The sequence below is a fragment of the Borostomias antarcticus genome (assembly GCF_949987555.1).
Source record: "Borostomias antarcticus genome assembly, chromosome: 10".
In the NCBI taxonomy this organism is placed as follows: Eukaryota; Metazoa; Chordata; class Actinopteri; order Stomiiformes; family Stomiidae; genus Borostomias; species Borostomias antarcticus.
The window spans coordinates 16,220,043-16,236,564 of record NC_140243.1 but is presented as its reverse complement, the minus strand read 5'-3'; the positions used below and the strand labels follow the sequence as shown (position 1 = coordinate 16,236,564).

Here is a 16,522-nt window from a genome sequence, read left to right as displayed (position 1 = left end):
ATGCTCACAGAGACGCTTTCGACATGAGTGAGTCGTCTACCTGGGTCTCAGCAGTTTACATTTAGCTGAAGTTCACTTTTGTGTAACGGAGTATGTAACAGGCCTTCCAGGGATTCTTTTTTGTCACCTTTTTCTCACGTTTTTTGTCATTTCTCCTCTGTCTCAGAGCCGTTTGACGATGCCCTGGGTGTGTCCGGCCCCGGCGGCCCCGCCCCGGGCTCGGTGTCTGCGGCGCCCCCTCTGGTGGAGCAGCTGCAGTGCGAGGCCTGGTTCCACGGCAGCCTGAGCCGCCGGCAGGCCGAAAGGCTGCTCACGCGCGATGGGGACTTCCTGGTGCGCGAGTCCGGGACCACGCCTGGGCAGTACGTCCTCACCGGGCAGCAGGGGGGGCAGCCCAAGCACCTCCTACTGGTGGACCCCGAAGGAGTGGTGAGTGGGGGAGCGGGGTGGTGGTGGTGGGGGGGGGGTGGGTGTATGCTATAGATGTACCGACACGGTCAGACTCCTGCTACGACTCAGTCGTGTGCATTTTGTTAACTTGCATTGTTTAGTTAACTTTCTCTCTCTCTTTCTATCGGCCCCTTCGTGCTCTCTCTCCCTCTCTCTCCCTCTCTCTCTCTCCCTCTCTCTCTCTCTCTCTCCCTCTCTCTCTCCCTCTCCCTCTCCCTCTCTCCCTCTCCCTCTCCCTCTCCCTCTCCCTCTTCCTCTCCCCCTCTCTCTCTCTCTCTCTCTCTCTCTCAGGTCCGTACCAAAGACCATCGTTTTGAGAGCGTGAGCCACCTGATCAGTTACCACATGGACAACAGGCTGCCCATAGTCTCGGCAGGGAGTGAAGTGTGTCTGCAACAGCCGGTGGAGCGCAGGGCCTGAACACGCACGCACACACACACACACACACACACGCACACACGTCTAATACAACACACATAGTAACACTGTCACCATATACACACTCACACGCTTACGCTCACACACACACACACTCCTACCACAGCACAGAAAGCCAAAAACACACTCGTGTTTTCGTCTCTGCCAAATCACCTGCTTGCTGCTGACGCTCCCCACTGGTCTCCTCCCCGGGCGCCGCGCTGCTGTCTTCGCCATCCCACCCTCCCTCCCCCGCAGCGGACGGCCCACCCGGGAGGAGACGCAACACAATGCAATTTTTAAATATGTACAAACGTAATGTTATTTGTGAAATTATGCCATAGCTGATGCAAGCGCGAGACAGGAGGACTATGGGAGGGTTCTTTCATCATCAGAGATCTTTCGAAAAGTCCTGACTGGAGGATGAAGAGGCGCCTGTTGACTTTCGAACCCCCCCCCCCGGAGTGATACTTTGGTGATGTCAAGGAGGACACCCTGTATGCAAAACGGGTTGCTATGCCAACCACCGTCACCCCCAGTCATCCAATAAAACGGGTGACTCCAATCAGGACTGTCCAATCAGCCGTGCCCCTCCATATACACAAGCCCCTCCCCCCTTTTCCACTCTCCCCTGCCTCTCTCCTCATGCCAAAGACGGTGGACATGGTCGTCAGGGGCAAGGGAAGCCATGGAGATTGCAAACATAGATTATGCCAACCTTCGTCTGTTTATCTTTGTAATGTGTGCTTACGCTTGGACTATTCCACGCATGTTTGCTTAGCGAGGGGTGGAGATACGATGTGTTCATGTGTACTTTTACAGGGGGAGGGAATTGGGGATTAGGAACTGGACCCCCGAGGATCCTGAAAGTGTGTGCGGGGGGGTTGTGATGTCATTTTAAAGGAGAGCTCAACGACAGTTTTATTATGATGTCATCTTAAAGCAGCTGCTGACGCAGATTGCGGCAATCGCCTCTTTTCAATGACTGTTCTATCTAGATGGTGCTCGATGGTGCTTGCATTGACAATCCACGGTCATGTCTAGGAACTGTTCGGAGGACTTGAGCAGGGAGGATGTTGGGAGATCCCTGAGAGGGAAGGTAGGGGGCGTTGTAGGACATACTGTAGAAGTGTGTCATTAGTCAAAGCAGTGGTTTCCCTCTCCAAATGTGATGCACAGTTTGTCAAAGTGAAGTTTAGTAGGATTAGGGAAAACTGTCCATTCGAAAACAGAGACTGAGTGGAAAGTGTGCAGATATGACATTTTTTAGCTCTTGAAACAAACGTTTATCAAACTCAAGTCAAACATTGGTCTGCGACTAGTAGTTTCCACAGAACTGGAGGGCGGTCAAGGGAGGGGTCTAGGAGGGAGAGGTCTCCTATCTCTCCCTGTTGCTATTTTCAAATCTTTTAATTGTGCCTTGTTTCTTTGATGCAGTCACGTCACTCCAATGCAGTCACCCTGTGTACTTAATCCAAAGGTGGTGGACTACAGGATCCTCTCACAGGATCTCAATTGAGCAATGACTTTGCAAAAAGGACACCCGACACCTTCACACCCAGGTCCAGTGATGGCAATCTACTTCTCTGATGCACATTCTGACTTCCTCGTTGCTACTGTAGCTGTCACGGTTGCTTGATGCCCCCACCCCCCACCCCCCTCCCCACACACGTTTCTGTGGAGGGGTTCACTCGCCACCTGTAAATAACATCCAACCTGATTGGTCAGCTTGGTTCTCGTTTCTGAAATTCAGGTCTTTGTTGTTTCTTGGTTGTTTTTAATGAGAATTTGGTGTTGTGGACAGAGCCAGACTCCACCACACTGTGGAAGCTATAGCCAACTGAACTCTGTCGGAGTGTTTGAATTTGAAACCAAACCGTCAAAATAAGACAAGGGATCTGTCAACCCAAACCTTAAAGGTGCAGTATGCGGCTTGTGATTTCCTGTTAGACTTAATAGGAAGAAATTTGAACGATTTTGAAAATGAAACTGACAAAATCCCACCCCTCCCTTCAGGCCTCCCTCCAAAGCCACTCCTCCAAACTGGGGGAAAACAAATGACACTCGCTCGGCAGATGGTAGGTTGACAGGCAGGTAAGCCATCCAATCATTTCAAGTTGGCAACTCAAAATGATTGGATGCACTTATTCGTCCTTCAACTTTCACAGATTTATTCATTCCTTTTTTATTAGTGTCAGTGTACTTGGAATACTTGCTGTAGGTATGTCATGAAAATTGCAAAAAAAATATAAGTGCTTCTGAGCCAAACCACATTCTGCACCTTTAACTCCGTCAACCAGGTTTCACACACACACACACACACATACACATATACACACACGTACATGTACACGTGTGTGCATACACACACACACATCCACAATCACCAGAGGGACAGTTGGGTTTCTCTGACACAGTTCAGCTGTGTATTTGTTCGTCTGTGCGTGTGCGTGTGCGTGTGTGTGTGTGCGTGTGTGCGTGTGTGCGTGTGTGCGTGTCAAAAAGGACTGATCTGTCCTCTGTATCATTAGTAAAGCAGTCTAGCATTGTTGTTGTTTATCACAGTTGCCTCTGTTGCATGGAAACCTTTCTAAATTTCTATATGGTTGTTGATGTTGATGCTGTTGTACTTTTTAATTTGTGTTTTTGAAGCCAAAGGTTATTATAAATTAGCCTGCACAAATATTGCTTTTTTATGTATGCGTGTTTCTATTTTACTACTCTTTTTGTTCTTTTTGGGGAAAATGTGTTTACACCGGTATCTGAAAATATAGATTGCATTATATAAATACATATACTGTATCGTTCATCCTTCTTGGTGAGTTTGGTTTTAAATACATTTTCTGTATCTGACTCTTTGGTGTCCTGTGTTGTATTGGTTGAATGGGGATTTATCAGTACGGGTCAGTTGAATTCATTCATATCTCTATTGGACCCGTCCAGAGCTGTCCCCCTCACCTCTGGACAAGTTCTGGTCACAGAGACGCACACAACAAAACATTACCAGAAGAGGAGAACAATAGGGTGTAACAACACACACAGGCCTGGACAAAGAGAGCCAGGCTGAGAGCACACGGTGCTGTTTTACAGTAGATCTGTTTCCAGTCACGGTACGGGAACTCTCCTGTAAGTATGAATAGGTGACAGCTGCACTGTAAGGGTGCACATCATGCTTTTGCATAGGAAGACAGGCAAACAGTGAGAAGTGTTGCTAGTGTGTTCCAGTGGAGGATTCGACCAGAGAGAGCATCAGAACAGTAGGGAATGGGTTCATGAGGGGGGGGGGGTTTGGTGTATCTGGGGCGGGGCGGGAGGGGTCAGAAGGTTAGAGAAAGAGCAGGATGTGGAGGGAGGTCCCTGGTGCTGGTTGTGAGTGTGTAGGAGGTTATAAGTAGACGGGATCCCCGGCTTCACGCACACCTAGTCCGACCCGGACCCCCACCACAGCCGCTCGTCTTCAGATCCCGCCTACTTCACCACCTCAGGCGTACGTGGACCCCATCGTCTCTCTCTCCTGACCGTCAGCCCGTCGCTCCCTCCTGCGCCCGCGCTCTGTGGAGCCATGCATCCCCAGCGTCCGACCCCCCAGGCCATGCCCTCCTCCCTGGGCCGGAACCTGCGTGACATGGCAATGGGTCTGGGACGAGGCAAGAACCTCCTGGGAGGCAACATCGCCTACGGCTTCATCCAGTCCCTCAAAGAGTGCCTCTACTTCCTGCTATGCTGCTGGTGCATCAAAGAGATCCTGGACTGAGAGACAGGAGAGAGGGATGAAGAGAGAGGAGAGGAGGCTCGCCCTCTTCTTGCCAGTTGTCCCTCTGGTCTACACTTCTTACCTGGGTTGCCTCCTCTTTCCCTCTGACCAGACGTGGGGCGTCGGCCCAGTCGGTGTGCATGAAGCGGTGGTCAGTATGATTCCGCTCATCTTATCATGTAGATACAGGTCAGCTGTCCTAGCTGATGTTCGCACAACCTTGAGGGTCTCTATTGCTTTTGTCTTCTAGTGCCTCTGATGCTGTTGTTCTGCCATGTTGGAGGTCAGAGAGGACTGGAGCTTTGGCATGCTCCGAGGAACGGCTCGTTACCCACCGTGTACTCACTGACAACTGGGGTCAGTCTGTCGGCAGACTAAGGTGTGTGAGATGGTCAGACTGACCCCCACTGCTGATCATGTGAAAATGTCAAACAGGTTAAGGATTGGCTGACATCTAACAGACTGTACAGAAGAAGACTTGTGTGGAGATAGAGGAACTTGCTTTTTAATCAGTGGATATTTCACATTTATGTTGCTTTGAGCTCTTATGTGTATTAACTTAAAATTGCAAGCAATATGGAAAGGTGAGAATTTGTTTAATAAACCATGAAATTGTTAAACATTGATGTAGGCTATTATTATGTTTAGTAGTGTAGCTTAAGCTTTGACTTGTTTGTATTACTTGCTTGGTGTGTTATTAGCCTACTTTTCATGGTATTCAGTTTTACCTATGGCGTAAGCTGTAGCTCTCCAGAAATAGCCACTGTGTCTAAGATAGTATAGGCTACTGACTAGGCCTACTGTGCATCAGCATTTACTTACAGAATTGAGTGTTATGTATCACCTACTGATGCCACTCCATGTTGAAACCCGTGGCGTACGTATATATTTTGCGGGTATCTACTGTCACCTGCGCGTGTCAGTCATTCTGTATGTTTTCCAATCGAGAGACGGGAGATCGCATTGTTATTGGCTGGGATGGTCGTCGTGAGGCGGGACCTCGGTGAGTACCTTTCCTCGTTGGCCGAGAACAGCGTGCATCGCGCTGCGAGTGTGAAAGCGACTGTTCCGAAGTTCTGAAGTTAAATGGAACGATCTGTCGGAAAGGGATTGATACACGATTACGAATTTGTGACGGAAAACGACGCAACTAGAGGTAAATTGGACACCAGTAATTGCAAAGTAACAACAACATTGAAATGCTGTTACTTTGTTTCTGTATTTCATGTTGTTCCTTGTTCTCAAAGCTATGCAACGTTATGCATTTCCGGCCAAAGCGACGTGAGTTGCTATTAGAAGAAAGTTATGTTCTTATAGTTATTTTTATAATCTATTTTCTGATTAAGCATTTAGAAAAGATGCTCTAGAATAGATCGTGTTGTTTGTTGCCTACTGTTGAATCCCGTTCTATTTCTTTTTCATTTTCATCATGGAGATGACCTGACTATCAGATCCTGTCAAAGTAGTCACACCCCTTTTATCAACACGGGAATCGCATTATGGCAATGAGGCGAAAGGCAGTGATGGTAGGCCTACAGGGCAGACGGTTGGCGCACAACATTGTAACTTTTAGACGCAGCGAACGCTTCTTCTCAGATCGACCAGTGAGTAGTAGGCCAGTTTGTCGCCCTGACCATTTCTGGTCATTTTCTTTTCGCCGAGACTGAGATAAAGAGATATGCCCTACAGCAGCAGATTGCTGGCACATTACAGACATCGAGTGGCAGTAGGCCTATAATGCAATTTTAGACAACTGATAAAGCACATCTTTACTGATCAAGAACAGCGAAGGGCGCAATGAAGACGCAGTTCCACCCCGGGCTGTCTGGCTGGCTGTGAAACAATAAAGGTGACAGGTTCAGAGCGTGTTTGACTTGTTCAGTTCACTTGGAGAGCTCCACCGCTGCCAAAACGGTAATGGACAGAGGATGTATTAAACCTGATTTTCACTCCAGAAAAGATCTCAGACGAAGAACATTTACTTTAAGTGTATCAAATTGCTCTCCGTGTCTTACTAGGTCTACTTATGAATGGCGTTTAGTGTATTTTATGTTCCATTTCTCTCTCTCTATCTCTCTCTCTCTCTCGGACTCACTCATACTCTCTTTCTCTCTGTCTCTGTCTCATCGGCACTATATTTAGCTAGTATCTATTTAAGTCATTCCACTATATGCTCCACAATGCTCCTTGGGCCCAGAGCTACATTCAAGAGCCCTCTCATGGGAAGCCCTGATTAGCAGACCTCAATTGCAGGGCTGGGACTGAACTGAGTGAAGTGTTCCATTAAACAGCACAGTAAGAAAAGTGACTTGAAAGTAGATGTTAGAGTAACTTTCACATATGAGAACTCAATGCGCACATTATCTGTGAAATTGACTTAAAACTACACAAGATGTATTTGCAAAAAAAAGAAAACAAGATTAAAGTCTTAAAACAATGTCTTCATAGTTGCTCCAACTGCCCTGTTTTTCTGAGTGTGGCAGCCAGGTGAGTGAGATTTAGGGTTGCATTGGAAGGGCAGAGCAGTCATTGGTCAGTCAGTCTCTGCTGTGAGTTAGATCTGAGAGTAGCCCTCTGGCCAAAGGACCAGTTATAGAATTACTGAGTAGAACAGCCACAGTATACACCCATGCTTCCATTATGCAGTCAATGTTGTGGCATAACATCATCTGGAAATGTTTGTTTAAAGCACTGAAGGATGGGTTTAAAAGACCTGATGAGATTAGCTTCAACCATCACACATGGTTCATTCGTACTAGGCCTATAACCACCACAGAACATAACTAGTACTCTTAATGTGAATAGCCTACTCATTCTACCTACCCTGGTTCCAGAATGGGGCCAGCCTTAGTTACCCCTGTCTCTGCCAAAACATTCCCTGGCCAGTCAGAAGCCACGGTGGCGGCAGGGCCTACAACACACACCAACTACTAATGAAGGACTGAATGCTCACAAAGACATTTACTTCCTGTATACCCACAAACACAGCAGGCTTCTTCTGTATCTCTCTCTCTCTCTCTCTCTCTCTCACACACACACACACACACTAATGTGTTACACACCGTCAGTTGGGGAGTGAGGTTGGGCTCTAAAGAAGCCTATTTAAATCCTTTGCTCGTCCAGACAGAGGATGTAAATTTCTTGGAACAGCGAAATGAGGACCAGGACAATGGCACACTGTAGCACCCTGGTGATAGATGACATTATACGGATGGACCTATGCCGAATATGCCCCGCTCAGCAGATTAATGATGTAGCGTCACTATACATTGAGCTTGGAATGGGAAGTTCCATTAGTAAAAGTCAATCAGTTGCTACTTTCTCTGGACCAGTCTTAAAGCAAATGTAAAGGCCCTATGGCCAACCAAGGAAAAAATGGCACCACTCTTATCCAATCAGGTTGTGGGTTTCTGGTGCCGGAGCTTGGATTTTTTTTTTTTTTTTATTATTTTTTTTTTATATATTTTTTTCCTTGGCTGTGATGGTGTCTTGTGCATACATGTATATCCCCATGTTTGTGCAATTTGCAGGTGCTGGACATAGCCACTAGGGGGCAATGTCTGACAGCGACAGTGCTATCAGCAACAGCTGGACCATCCTCACACCTGAGGTACTCAAAAATCATAGTGTGTGATGAACAGCAGAATAAAATGTGCCTAATATTGTCCGGATCAAAATGAAAGTATACTTGAAGTGTGTGTGTGTGTGTGTGTGTGTGTAGACCCTGAGGCCTGTAGCAGAAGGAGCAGAGCCCCATGAAGACCCACTTAGTGGTCCCTCTACAGCAGAGCCTGCAGGTACTGTACATCCTTGACACAAACACATTTACACTCACTTTTTCAAGTTTTTGTGTGTGTTTTTTATGTTTTTGTGTGTGTGTGTGTGTGTGTGTGTGTGTCTGTCTGCACACACGTGTCTCAGGCGGAGCAGGAGAGAGTGGGGCAGGTGCCAGTCCAGTGGTCGCTGAGGAGGGTCAGTCTGTGGAGAGCCAGCAGGTTAGATCCCAGTCACTCTCTGTCCACTCTGCTGTTTGCCTGTATCTGTACCAATCTGGGAAACACCAACTCTAACCAGTACTCACCCAGAGAACACCAACTCTAACCAGTACTCATCCAGAGAACACCAACTCTAACCAGTACTCATCCAGAGAACACCAACTCTAACCAGTACTCATCCAGAGAACACCAACTCTAACCAGTTCTCATCCAGAGAACACCAACTCTAACCAGTACTAATCTATAGAGCACCAACTCTAACCAGTACTAATCTATAGAGCACCAACTCTAACCAGTACTAATCTATAGAGCACCAACTCTAACCAGTACTAATCTTTAGAGCACCAACTCTAACCAGTACTGATCTAGAACACCAACTCTAACCAGTACTCATCTATAGAACACCAGCTTTAACCAGTACTCATCTATAGAGCACCAACTTTAACCAGTACTAATCTATAGAGCACCAACTCTAACCTAATTTATTGTCTTCATCCAGGCGCCACAGGAAATAGAACCAGAGAGGAATGAAGAAACTATCCCTCACATGGAGGACACCTCTGACCCTACCCCTGCCCATGACCTTAGCCTGACCCCTGGCCCTATTCCACTCAGTAATACTCCCCCTCCTTCCTCTTTAGAAGTCCTCAGCCCTGAACCTACCCATGACCTCAGCCTGACCCCAGACCCAGACCCCACCGCTGTCGGTGAGGTCCCTGCCCCTTCCAGCCCTGACCCAGACACTCTCAGCCAATCAGCTGGCCTCTCTGAGAGCCCAGCCCCTCCCAGCCCTGATCCTGATTCGTTCTCCGACTCCTACACCCACATAAGTCCCTCCGTGGAGGAAGTCCCCAGATCCCTACTGAGCACTGAGACGCTGGGGGCCGAGGGGCTCACACCAGAAGAGGAGGGGCTTATACAGGAAGGAGAAGCCATCCATCAGCTCAGTGGGGAGGGGCATGGGCTAGAAGAGGAGGAGTCTGAGCTGCCTCAGAGAGTGACAGAGCTCGGGAAACAGGCAGGTGAGACACAAGTCATCTATATAGGCTGGTCTAGGAGTCATCTATATAGGCTGGTCTAGGAGTCATCTATGTAGGCTGGTCTAAGAGTCATCTATGTAGGCTGGTCTAGGAGTCATCTATGTAGGCTGGTCTAGGAGTCATCTATGTAGGCTGGTCTAGGAGTCAACTATGTAGGCTGGTCTAGGAGTCATCTATGCAGGCTGGTCTAGGAGTCATTTATATAGGCTGGTCTAGGAGTCATCTATGTAGGCTGGTCTGGGAGTCATCTATGTAGGCTGGTCTAGGAGTCAACTGTGTAGGCTGGTCTAGGAGTCATCTATGTAGGCTGGTCTAGGAGTCAGTGGATTACCTGGCACAAAACCATTTCTGTTATTGTTTTGATGGAATGAGGGTCTGTGTGCATAGGCACTGAAGAAGTCATACATCTGACCACTTATTGTGTGTGTGTGTGTGTGTGTGTGTGTGTGTGTGTGTGTGTGTGTGTGTGTGTGTGTGTGTGCACGTGTGTGCGTGTGTGTGTGCGCGTGTGTGCGTGCGCGTGCGTGTGTTGATGTCAGAGACTAAGTTCTGTGTACGTTTGTGTTTGAAGTGTACTTGGTGGATCAGCTGGTCATGGACTTGTTCCATATCTGGGCCAGGAAGTTGGTTGGACAGGCTGTGGGCGGTATGAGGCAGGGAGCATGCTGGGACGGAGACATGCATGCCACCTGCTCCCTCAGAGATGGACAGGTTTCTCTCCTCGGCTCTGGAACGTTGTCTAACTTCGGCCGTGTGGTGTTCGGCACTGCAGCTGCCTCACTAAACACAATCTAGAACAGAAAAAAAAAAAGGACTTCTGCGTCATTCTCGAAATGGCGATGCGTGCAAATGTTTGGATGGCTGGTCTCATTCCAGTACCCGTCATTGATAGTCAACCTGAGGTCTATTACCTACTCCAGGGTTGGTTTAGGAGTTCTGCTTGGCCAAGCCTGGCCACATGCTAGTGACCAGCTCTCTCTCCTCCCCTTGTGTGTTAAAGGTACGGCAGGCGATTTTTCGAAGGTCTAGCTGCCTGCCAACCTACCTACTTTTGGGGGGATTGGTTGGATTTTCAAAATCCTAGTAGTTGAGACTAAACGTTTTGATTCGGACCTGGTTGACCGATTCATTTATTACAATAAGACTGAGAAGTGCATTTCACGCTGGTACTTCGGAGGAGCTGGTCCAGAAACTGCAAGGCCAGCTCAAACTACTGCTGCAGAGCTCTCTAACGCCACAACCCCTCCACAGACATGGCAGCAAGTGTGTGTGTGTGTGTGTGTTTGATGATGATGATGGACGGTTCACCGTAGCTTGAACTAAACTCTCAGTATTATTTGCACTAAACAAAGCAACCGCAAACAGACTACTTTTTTGCATTGTATACGATGCTCTCGAGGTCCTGCCTTCGAGGTGTCCATCAGGTCAGATATATGTATAACATGGGTGAACTGTCCCTTTAAAGACAGTTGTCATACAAGCACTGACGCTCTCTTGTCCTCCTGATCCAGACTTCCCATTGGATGCTGAGGTGGGGGAGGAGAGGGCGGAGGAGAGGGGGGAGGAGGGGGAGTCTGGGTTGAGGAGGAGGAGGGCGTCTCTTCTGGCGGCTCTGGAGCAGATCGGGAGGAGTGATGAGGAGGAGGTGGAGGAGTTCCAGCCGCCTCAGAAGGAGGAGGAGAGCGGCTTGTCCATCAACAAGTGCATCCTGGGAGCCGTCATCTTGCTCGGCCTCGGGACCATCTTCTTCTCAGGTAGGCGTCGCCTAGGTTACAGTGGTCATGGTAACCATCCCCATGCCTACCTGGAGGTGACCCGTGTATGACCTATTCACGCCTGAATGACACCTGTGCCCACAAGTCTCTCTGACTATAGTTTGTCATTGGATATCCGATCAAAATGACTGACAGTCTTGGGTTTTTGGGAGCATCAGCCCTTTAAATGTGGCTTAGATAAAAGTGTGGACTGACTCATGGTGGCTCAGATTAAGGTCTATCTGAGACTGAGGTGTATTATGCCTACAGGTGTCTTCATGGACCTGGATGAGGGTAGGTAGTGTGTGGATGTAAGTGTGTGTGCCAGTGCTACTGTATTTGCATGCAAGTGTGTGCATATGAGAAAAAGGTTGTGTGTTTTATAAAGGCTTGCTTGACAGTGTTCCACTCTATTACCTAGTGTGTGTGTGTTCAGACCTGTGTGTGTGTGTGTGTGTGTGTGTGTGTGACCTGGATACAGTAATTTGAATGCCATTACACAACCTAATTTGGGAAATGGGATGACAATTTACTTGCCCTTTTTACTGAGCTGTGATGCAATTGTTTTTTCAGTTTGTTGCAGTAGTGAGTATGTGCATGTGTGCAAGTGGAGGTGTGTGGTTGGGGCGGTAATGGGACAGGACTTTTTGCGGGAAATGCAGAAGTTCTAAAGATATTCCATAAAAGCTATACAGATATTGTGTAATGTAATACACTCTGTGTTGCTATGAAGTCTGTTGCCTTGTGTTACTGTGTGTGACAGAGCATTGTGATGTGCTTGCCTGTGTGTGTTATGTCAGTGTTAAAGTGTTGGTTTGCTGTTTTCCTCAGAGGGAGAGTATGACATCAGAGAGCTGAGAGACGAAGATGTCGCTGGAAAAGAGGTCAGTACCCCCCACCCACCCCCCGCCCCAACACATTGTCCTATTTTTTTTAGACTGGAAATGTTGACTAAGCATAATCTCAATGTTTGTCACGTGTGTGTTGTAACAGGAATGGCTGAATCCAGAGACTCCTCCGGAGATTCCCCCAATAGATGTCGACAACACAGACCCACTGAATAAACTGTCTTTAGAGAACGAGCAGATTACTGTGCTGCAAGCACAACTTCAGGTAGGCCTGTGTTCTATGTGTGTGTGTGTGTGTGTGTGTGTGCGCCTGTGTTCATGTGTGCCTGCGTTCATGTTTGCCTGCGTTCATGTGTGCTCTTAATATATATCGTCTGTCTTTTTTATGCGTTTGAACTATGCGGCTGCAAGTGCTGTATTCTCACAGGGTCCTATTTTGTCCTTTTTTAATCAGGCACAGAAAGAGGAGCTAAAAGTAGCCCAGGGGCAAGCAGCAGAGGGAGCGAAGGAACGCCTGAGGAGGGAGGAGGTGGAGAAGGAAAACGGTAGGCTGAAGAAAGAGATGGCGTCTCTCCCTGTCCTTCAGAAAGAGAACGAGAGGATGAAGAGAGAGCTGGAGTCTGTCCCGGCCCTCCAGAGAGAAGTAGAAAGACTCAGAGCCACAGTGACTGAACTAAATCACCCCACAGGTGAGGGAGAGAGGGAGGAGGTAGGGAGGGAGGGAGAGAGGGAGAGGTGGAGGAAGGTGGGAAGGAGTAGACTGGGGACGCTGCATGAGAGGAAGGCGGGGTTTAAGGAGGAGTAGGGGGAAGATACTGGGAAGAGAGGGTAGGAGGGTGGGTAGGAAGGGGCCCATACTAGATTTGTGTAGAAGAATACAATGAAAGGACGATTGTTCCCAGTTTCCTACTTTTCTCTCATAGTGTTTCTTTCTTGTCTACTTAGGATGCTTCTAGAGTTGCTCATGTTCTGCTTTCCTTCCACAGCTGGGGAAGTCAGCCCACCGCCTGACTCTGCTACTGCACTGCCCCCTTCTGGCCTGGTGGAGGAGAGCAGCCAGAAGACAGACGGCACCATAGAGCAGGCCAAGAAACCGTTGGAAGGAGAGAAGATGAAGGACTGGACAGGAGGGAAGGAGTGGAAGAAGGGATCATCTGAGCAGGGAGAACAGGGCCAGGGATGGAAGGAGAAGGGAGAGAAAAAGGAATGGAAAGAAGGAGGGAAAAGGGAGAAAGCAGAGAAGGAGTGGAAGAAAGAGAAACTCGACCAGGAGAAAGAAAGCACGGGATGGAAGAGGCAAAAGGAGGAGAAGAAAGAGTGGAAAGGCAAAGAAGAGAAAAGGGGGGAGTTGAAGAAAGAGAAAGCAAGCAGGGGGGACGAGGGCAAGCCGTGGAAGGACAGGGAGGAGAAGAAAGAGCGGAAGGAAAAGAGCGAGAGAAAAGAGTGGAAGGAGAAAAAGGACACGCGTGACAAATGGAACGAGGGGAAGGAGTGGAGGGGTAAGAGCGACAGGAAGGAAAAGAAAGGAGGGGATGAGTACGGAGGGAAGAAGGACGGATGGAGGGAGGAAAACGAGTGGAGGAAAAGCAAGGATGGGTTTAAGGACAGCGGTAAAGGGTGGAAGGAGAGGGAGGGGAAGAAAGAGGGGAACGGCGGCAAAGACTTTAAAAAGAAAGACGGGAGGAAGTACAGAGCTAAAGAATGGCAAGAAGATAGGAAACCCTGGCAGGGGAAAGATAAGGAGTGGTCTAAAGACGGAGAGAGGAAGGGATGGAAGGAGGAGAGAAAAGACGGGGACTGGAAGAAGGACAAATGGGGTCACCACAAAAGCAAAGATGGACACAAGCAGGACAGGCAGGAGAAGAGCGACCGCCAGCACTATGAGCACAGGGAGAAGGGGAAGAAGGAGAGAGTGTGGCAGGGCCCGGGGGGCAAGAGCCCCCCTCACAGCCACCGTAGACCCCCCATGGGGCAGCCCGATTACTGGACCCGCCAGAGAGAGCGTCTGCAGCACAACCCCAGCCCCTCGGCCCAGTGCGCCTCGGTGGAGACCTGCGCCCAGGCGGAGGGGCTGCTTCCTGTACCCCTACCCGAGTTTGAGGCCCTTCTCCTGAGCTACCTGGCCAAGACGGAGGGGGTGGGCGTGGAGGCCTCCAAGAGAGAGGAGCTGAGCAAGCTGGCCAAGGAGTTCTTCAGGGACGGAGTATTCGCCCACGACCAGATGAGCTTCCGGGATTTCGTGGAAGACGTGGGGGACATCTTAGAAGATATGGTGGAGAGAGAGGAAGAGGATGGTGATGATGACGATGAGGAGGAGGAGCAGGATCAGGGGCTAGAGGAGGAGATGGATGGGTTTGATGAAGAGGCCATGAAGAAGTTTGCACTGCCTGGTGGAGGAGAGAAAGAGCAGAGGAAGAAAGGAGAGTGGAAGAAGGAGAGGGGGAGAAGTCGTGGGTGATGGAGTGAGATGAAGAGTTAATATGTTGTAAAGAGAGAGAGAGAGAGAGAGAGAGAATGAGAGAGCGGGTGGAGGGCAGATAGAAGAGGCAAGTCGCTCAGAGGAAACATGCAGATTTAAACATTGTTACAAACACACACACTACAGGCACAAAGATCTATCCTCGTCTCGTTTCTTCCGTCTTGAGGAGCTTTTCATTTCATCATTTCACTCCTCTTTCTCCTCTTCTTTTCTTTGTCCTGGTACTCAGTCTCAGATCAAACAGCAGGCACATTTCCATTTGTTTCATAAATGAATTTCACTCAAACTACACCTTGCGCAGGCTTTCAGGAGGGCTTGGGGAAGTAGGAAATGGGAGCAGAGAGGAGAAGATGAGAAAGTTGACAGACAGGCTTAACTGTATGTGGATGAGAGACCCTACGCTCTTTTTACCGAGTCCAGACAATATCAGATTAACCCCAACCCCTCCCTCTGCACTCTTCAGTCGGTAGCTAGAAGCAATGTGTCGGACATCTGCCTTGCTAACGGAGCAAAATTGTACCACATTGTAACATCGTCCATTTATTTTTATTTATTTTATTTTTTATTTAACATTTATTTAACCAGGAAAAGTCTCATTGAGATTAAAAACCTATTTTCCATGAGAGACCTGGCCAAGACAGGCTGCAGCGCAACAATAACAATGTCACATACAACATACATACAATGTTCTATTTCCAAATCGTGGAAGGGATAGGGGCCGTGGGTGGATCTGGGGGAAGGTTCACCTGTTTTACATCCGTCCATAACCTTTCTCTTGACCCTCTGTCCTTGGTGCATCACAGAGAAAACCCTCTCACACACATGACATGCTCAATCACTGAAGAGGTCAAACAAAGCGTCCCTCAACCTCAGTAGCGCTGGGGGCGGTCTGGTTATGGTCCTTCCTCGTTGAAAGACCACTGAACGCTACACCTCCCAGAGACCACACTGGCTTGAGAAAAATAGGTCTATATCTATATCTAAATAAATAAAAGTTAGGTGTATTTTTCCCTTGTATGTGATAACTGTGCCTGCTGAGTTAACTCACTGGCAGGACCTGTCTTTCTCTAGCGTGACTGATGTTATCTTATCATCCTTAATTGTGTTTGTAAGACAGGGGGTCTTAATTGGCATTAATGGATAGTTTCATTGAGGGCTTCAGTTCTAGACGAGTCTCTACCACAGGAGGTTGAGTGAATGTAACGTGTACAATAACGTAGAGTAGGTCTTATTGTCATGTACTGTAAATGTTTCACATGTACTGTACATAGTGCACTAAAACTCCACACTGTATGAGAAACCTATAACTTATTATTTTAGAGATGCAGAAATGTCCTTCAAGGTACATCAAATGATATTTTTATTCTTTAGTCGTTGTTTTATTTTGTCTTTTTGAGTTGATGTGATTTATTGAGAAACTAAAATGTATTTTGAACATTAATTGCAATAATTATTATGATGCATTATTCTCATGGCACTTAAGTTTTTTTTTTGTCAGGAATACGAGTTGTCTGATCCTGCTAACCTGATATAAAAGTCATGGCCACTTGAAAGGGTATTGATGCAGATCCATGTGGGCTTTGGGGGCGAAATGTAGAGCTTTGAATGCAGGATATGTGCCAATTGAATTGTATGATTATGATAAACGTATTTCAATAAATTCAGCTTGTCCCCATGACGAACAGTGGTGCTGTATTGTGCCATTAAGTCTGGAATGGTTGCTAATGAGGAAAGTGAGAAAGAACACCATTCCAAGAAGCCTTGTCTCACAATTTATTCCACGTT

The 16,522-nt window shown here is 48.0% G+C and overlaps 3 protein-coding genes across 6 annotated transcripts in view; all 3 read left to right on the top strand.

Moving 5' to 3' along the window:
- The window catches only part of shc1 (SHC (Src homology 2 domain containing) transforming protein 1), a gene marked incomplete at its 5' end in the record, with an annotated part of 24,902 nt that extends 21,236 nt beyond the window's left edge, over positions 1 to 3,666 (top strand). For all 4 annotated transcript variants that reach the window (XM_084444955.1, XM_084444956.1, XM_084444954.1 and 1 more), the window contains 3 exons: positions 1 to 27; positions 167 to 429; positions 742 to 3,666. The exon at positions 1 to 27 is cut by the window's left edge and continues 93 nt beyond it. In XM_084444955.1, the coding sequence (XP_084301081.1) occupies positions 1 to 27; positions 167 to 429; positions 742 to 870 (419 nt within the window). In that variant the 3' untranslated portion in view covers positions 871 to 3,666. The remainder of the gene's footprint in view (positions 28 to 166; positions 430 to 741) is intronic.
- Positions 3,667 to 4,429: 763 nt separating this feature from the next.
- lenep (lens epithelial protein) lies at positions 4,430 to 4,621 on the top strand (the record flags this gene model as incomplete). Its single annotated transcript, XM_084445128.1, has 1 exon — positions 4,430 to 4,621. The coding sequence occupies one exon, from the start codon at positions 4,430 to 4,432 to the stop codon at positions 4,619 to 4,621; it is 192 nt and encodes a 63-aa protein (XP_084301254.1).
- A 1,023-nt stretch (positions 4,622 to 5,644) lies between these two features.
- Positions 5,645 to 15,466, top strand: pbxip1b (pre-B-cell leukemia homeobox interacting protein 1b). Its single transcript, XM_084444532.1, has 11 exons — positions 5,645 to 5,777; positions 8,152 to 8,231; positions 8,343 to 8,418; positions 8,543 to 8,616; positions 9,116 to 9,638; positions 11,168 to 11,410; positions 11,681 to 11,704; positions 12,242 to 12,294; positions 12,404 to 12,523; positions 12,713 to 12,947; positions 13,245 to 15,466. The coding sequence occupies exons 2-11, from the start codon at positions 8,178 to 8,180 to the stop codon at positions 14,714 to 14,716; spliced, it is 2,874 nt and encodes a 957-aa protein (XP_084300658.1). The 5' UTR covers positions 5,645 to 5,777; positions 8,152 to 8,177; the 3' UTR covers positions 14,717 to 15,466.
- The last annotated feature ends 1,056 nt before the right edge of the window (positions 15,467 to 16,522 follow it).

Bases quoted from the DNA above. Each gene is read 5' to 3' on its own strand.
- pbxip1b (XM_084444532.1), top strand. From the start codon at position 8,178: ATGTCTGACAGCGACAGTGCTATCAGCAACAGCTGGACCATCCTCACA. The intron at 11,411-11,680 runs GTAGGCGTCGCC...TTATGCCTACAG, and splicing joins CGGGACCATCTTCTTCTCAG to GTGTCTTCATGGACCTGGAT. The intron at 12,295-12,403 runs GTCAGTACCCCC...GTGTTGTAACAG, and splicing joins AAGATGTCGCTGGAAAAGAG to GAATGGCTGAATCCAGAGAC.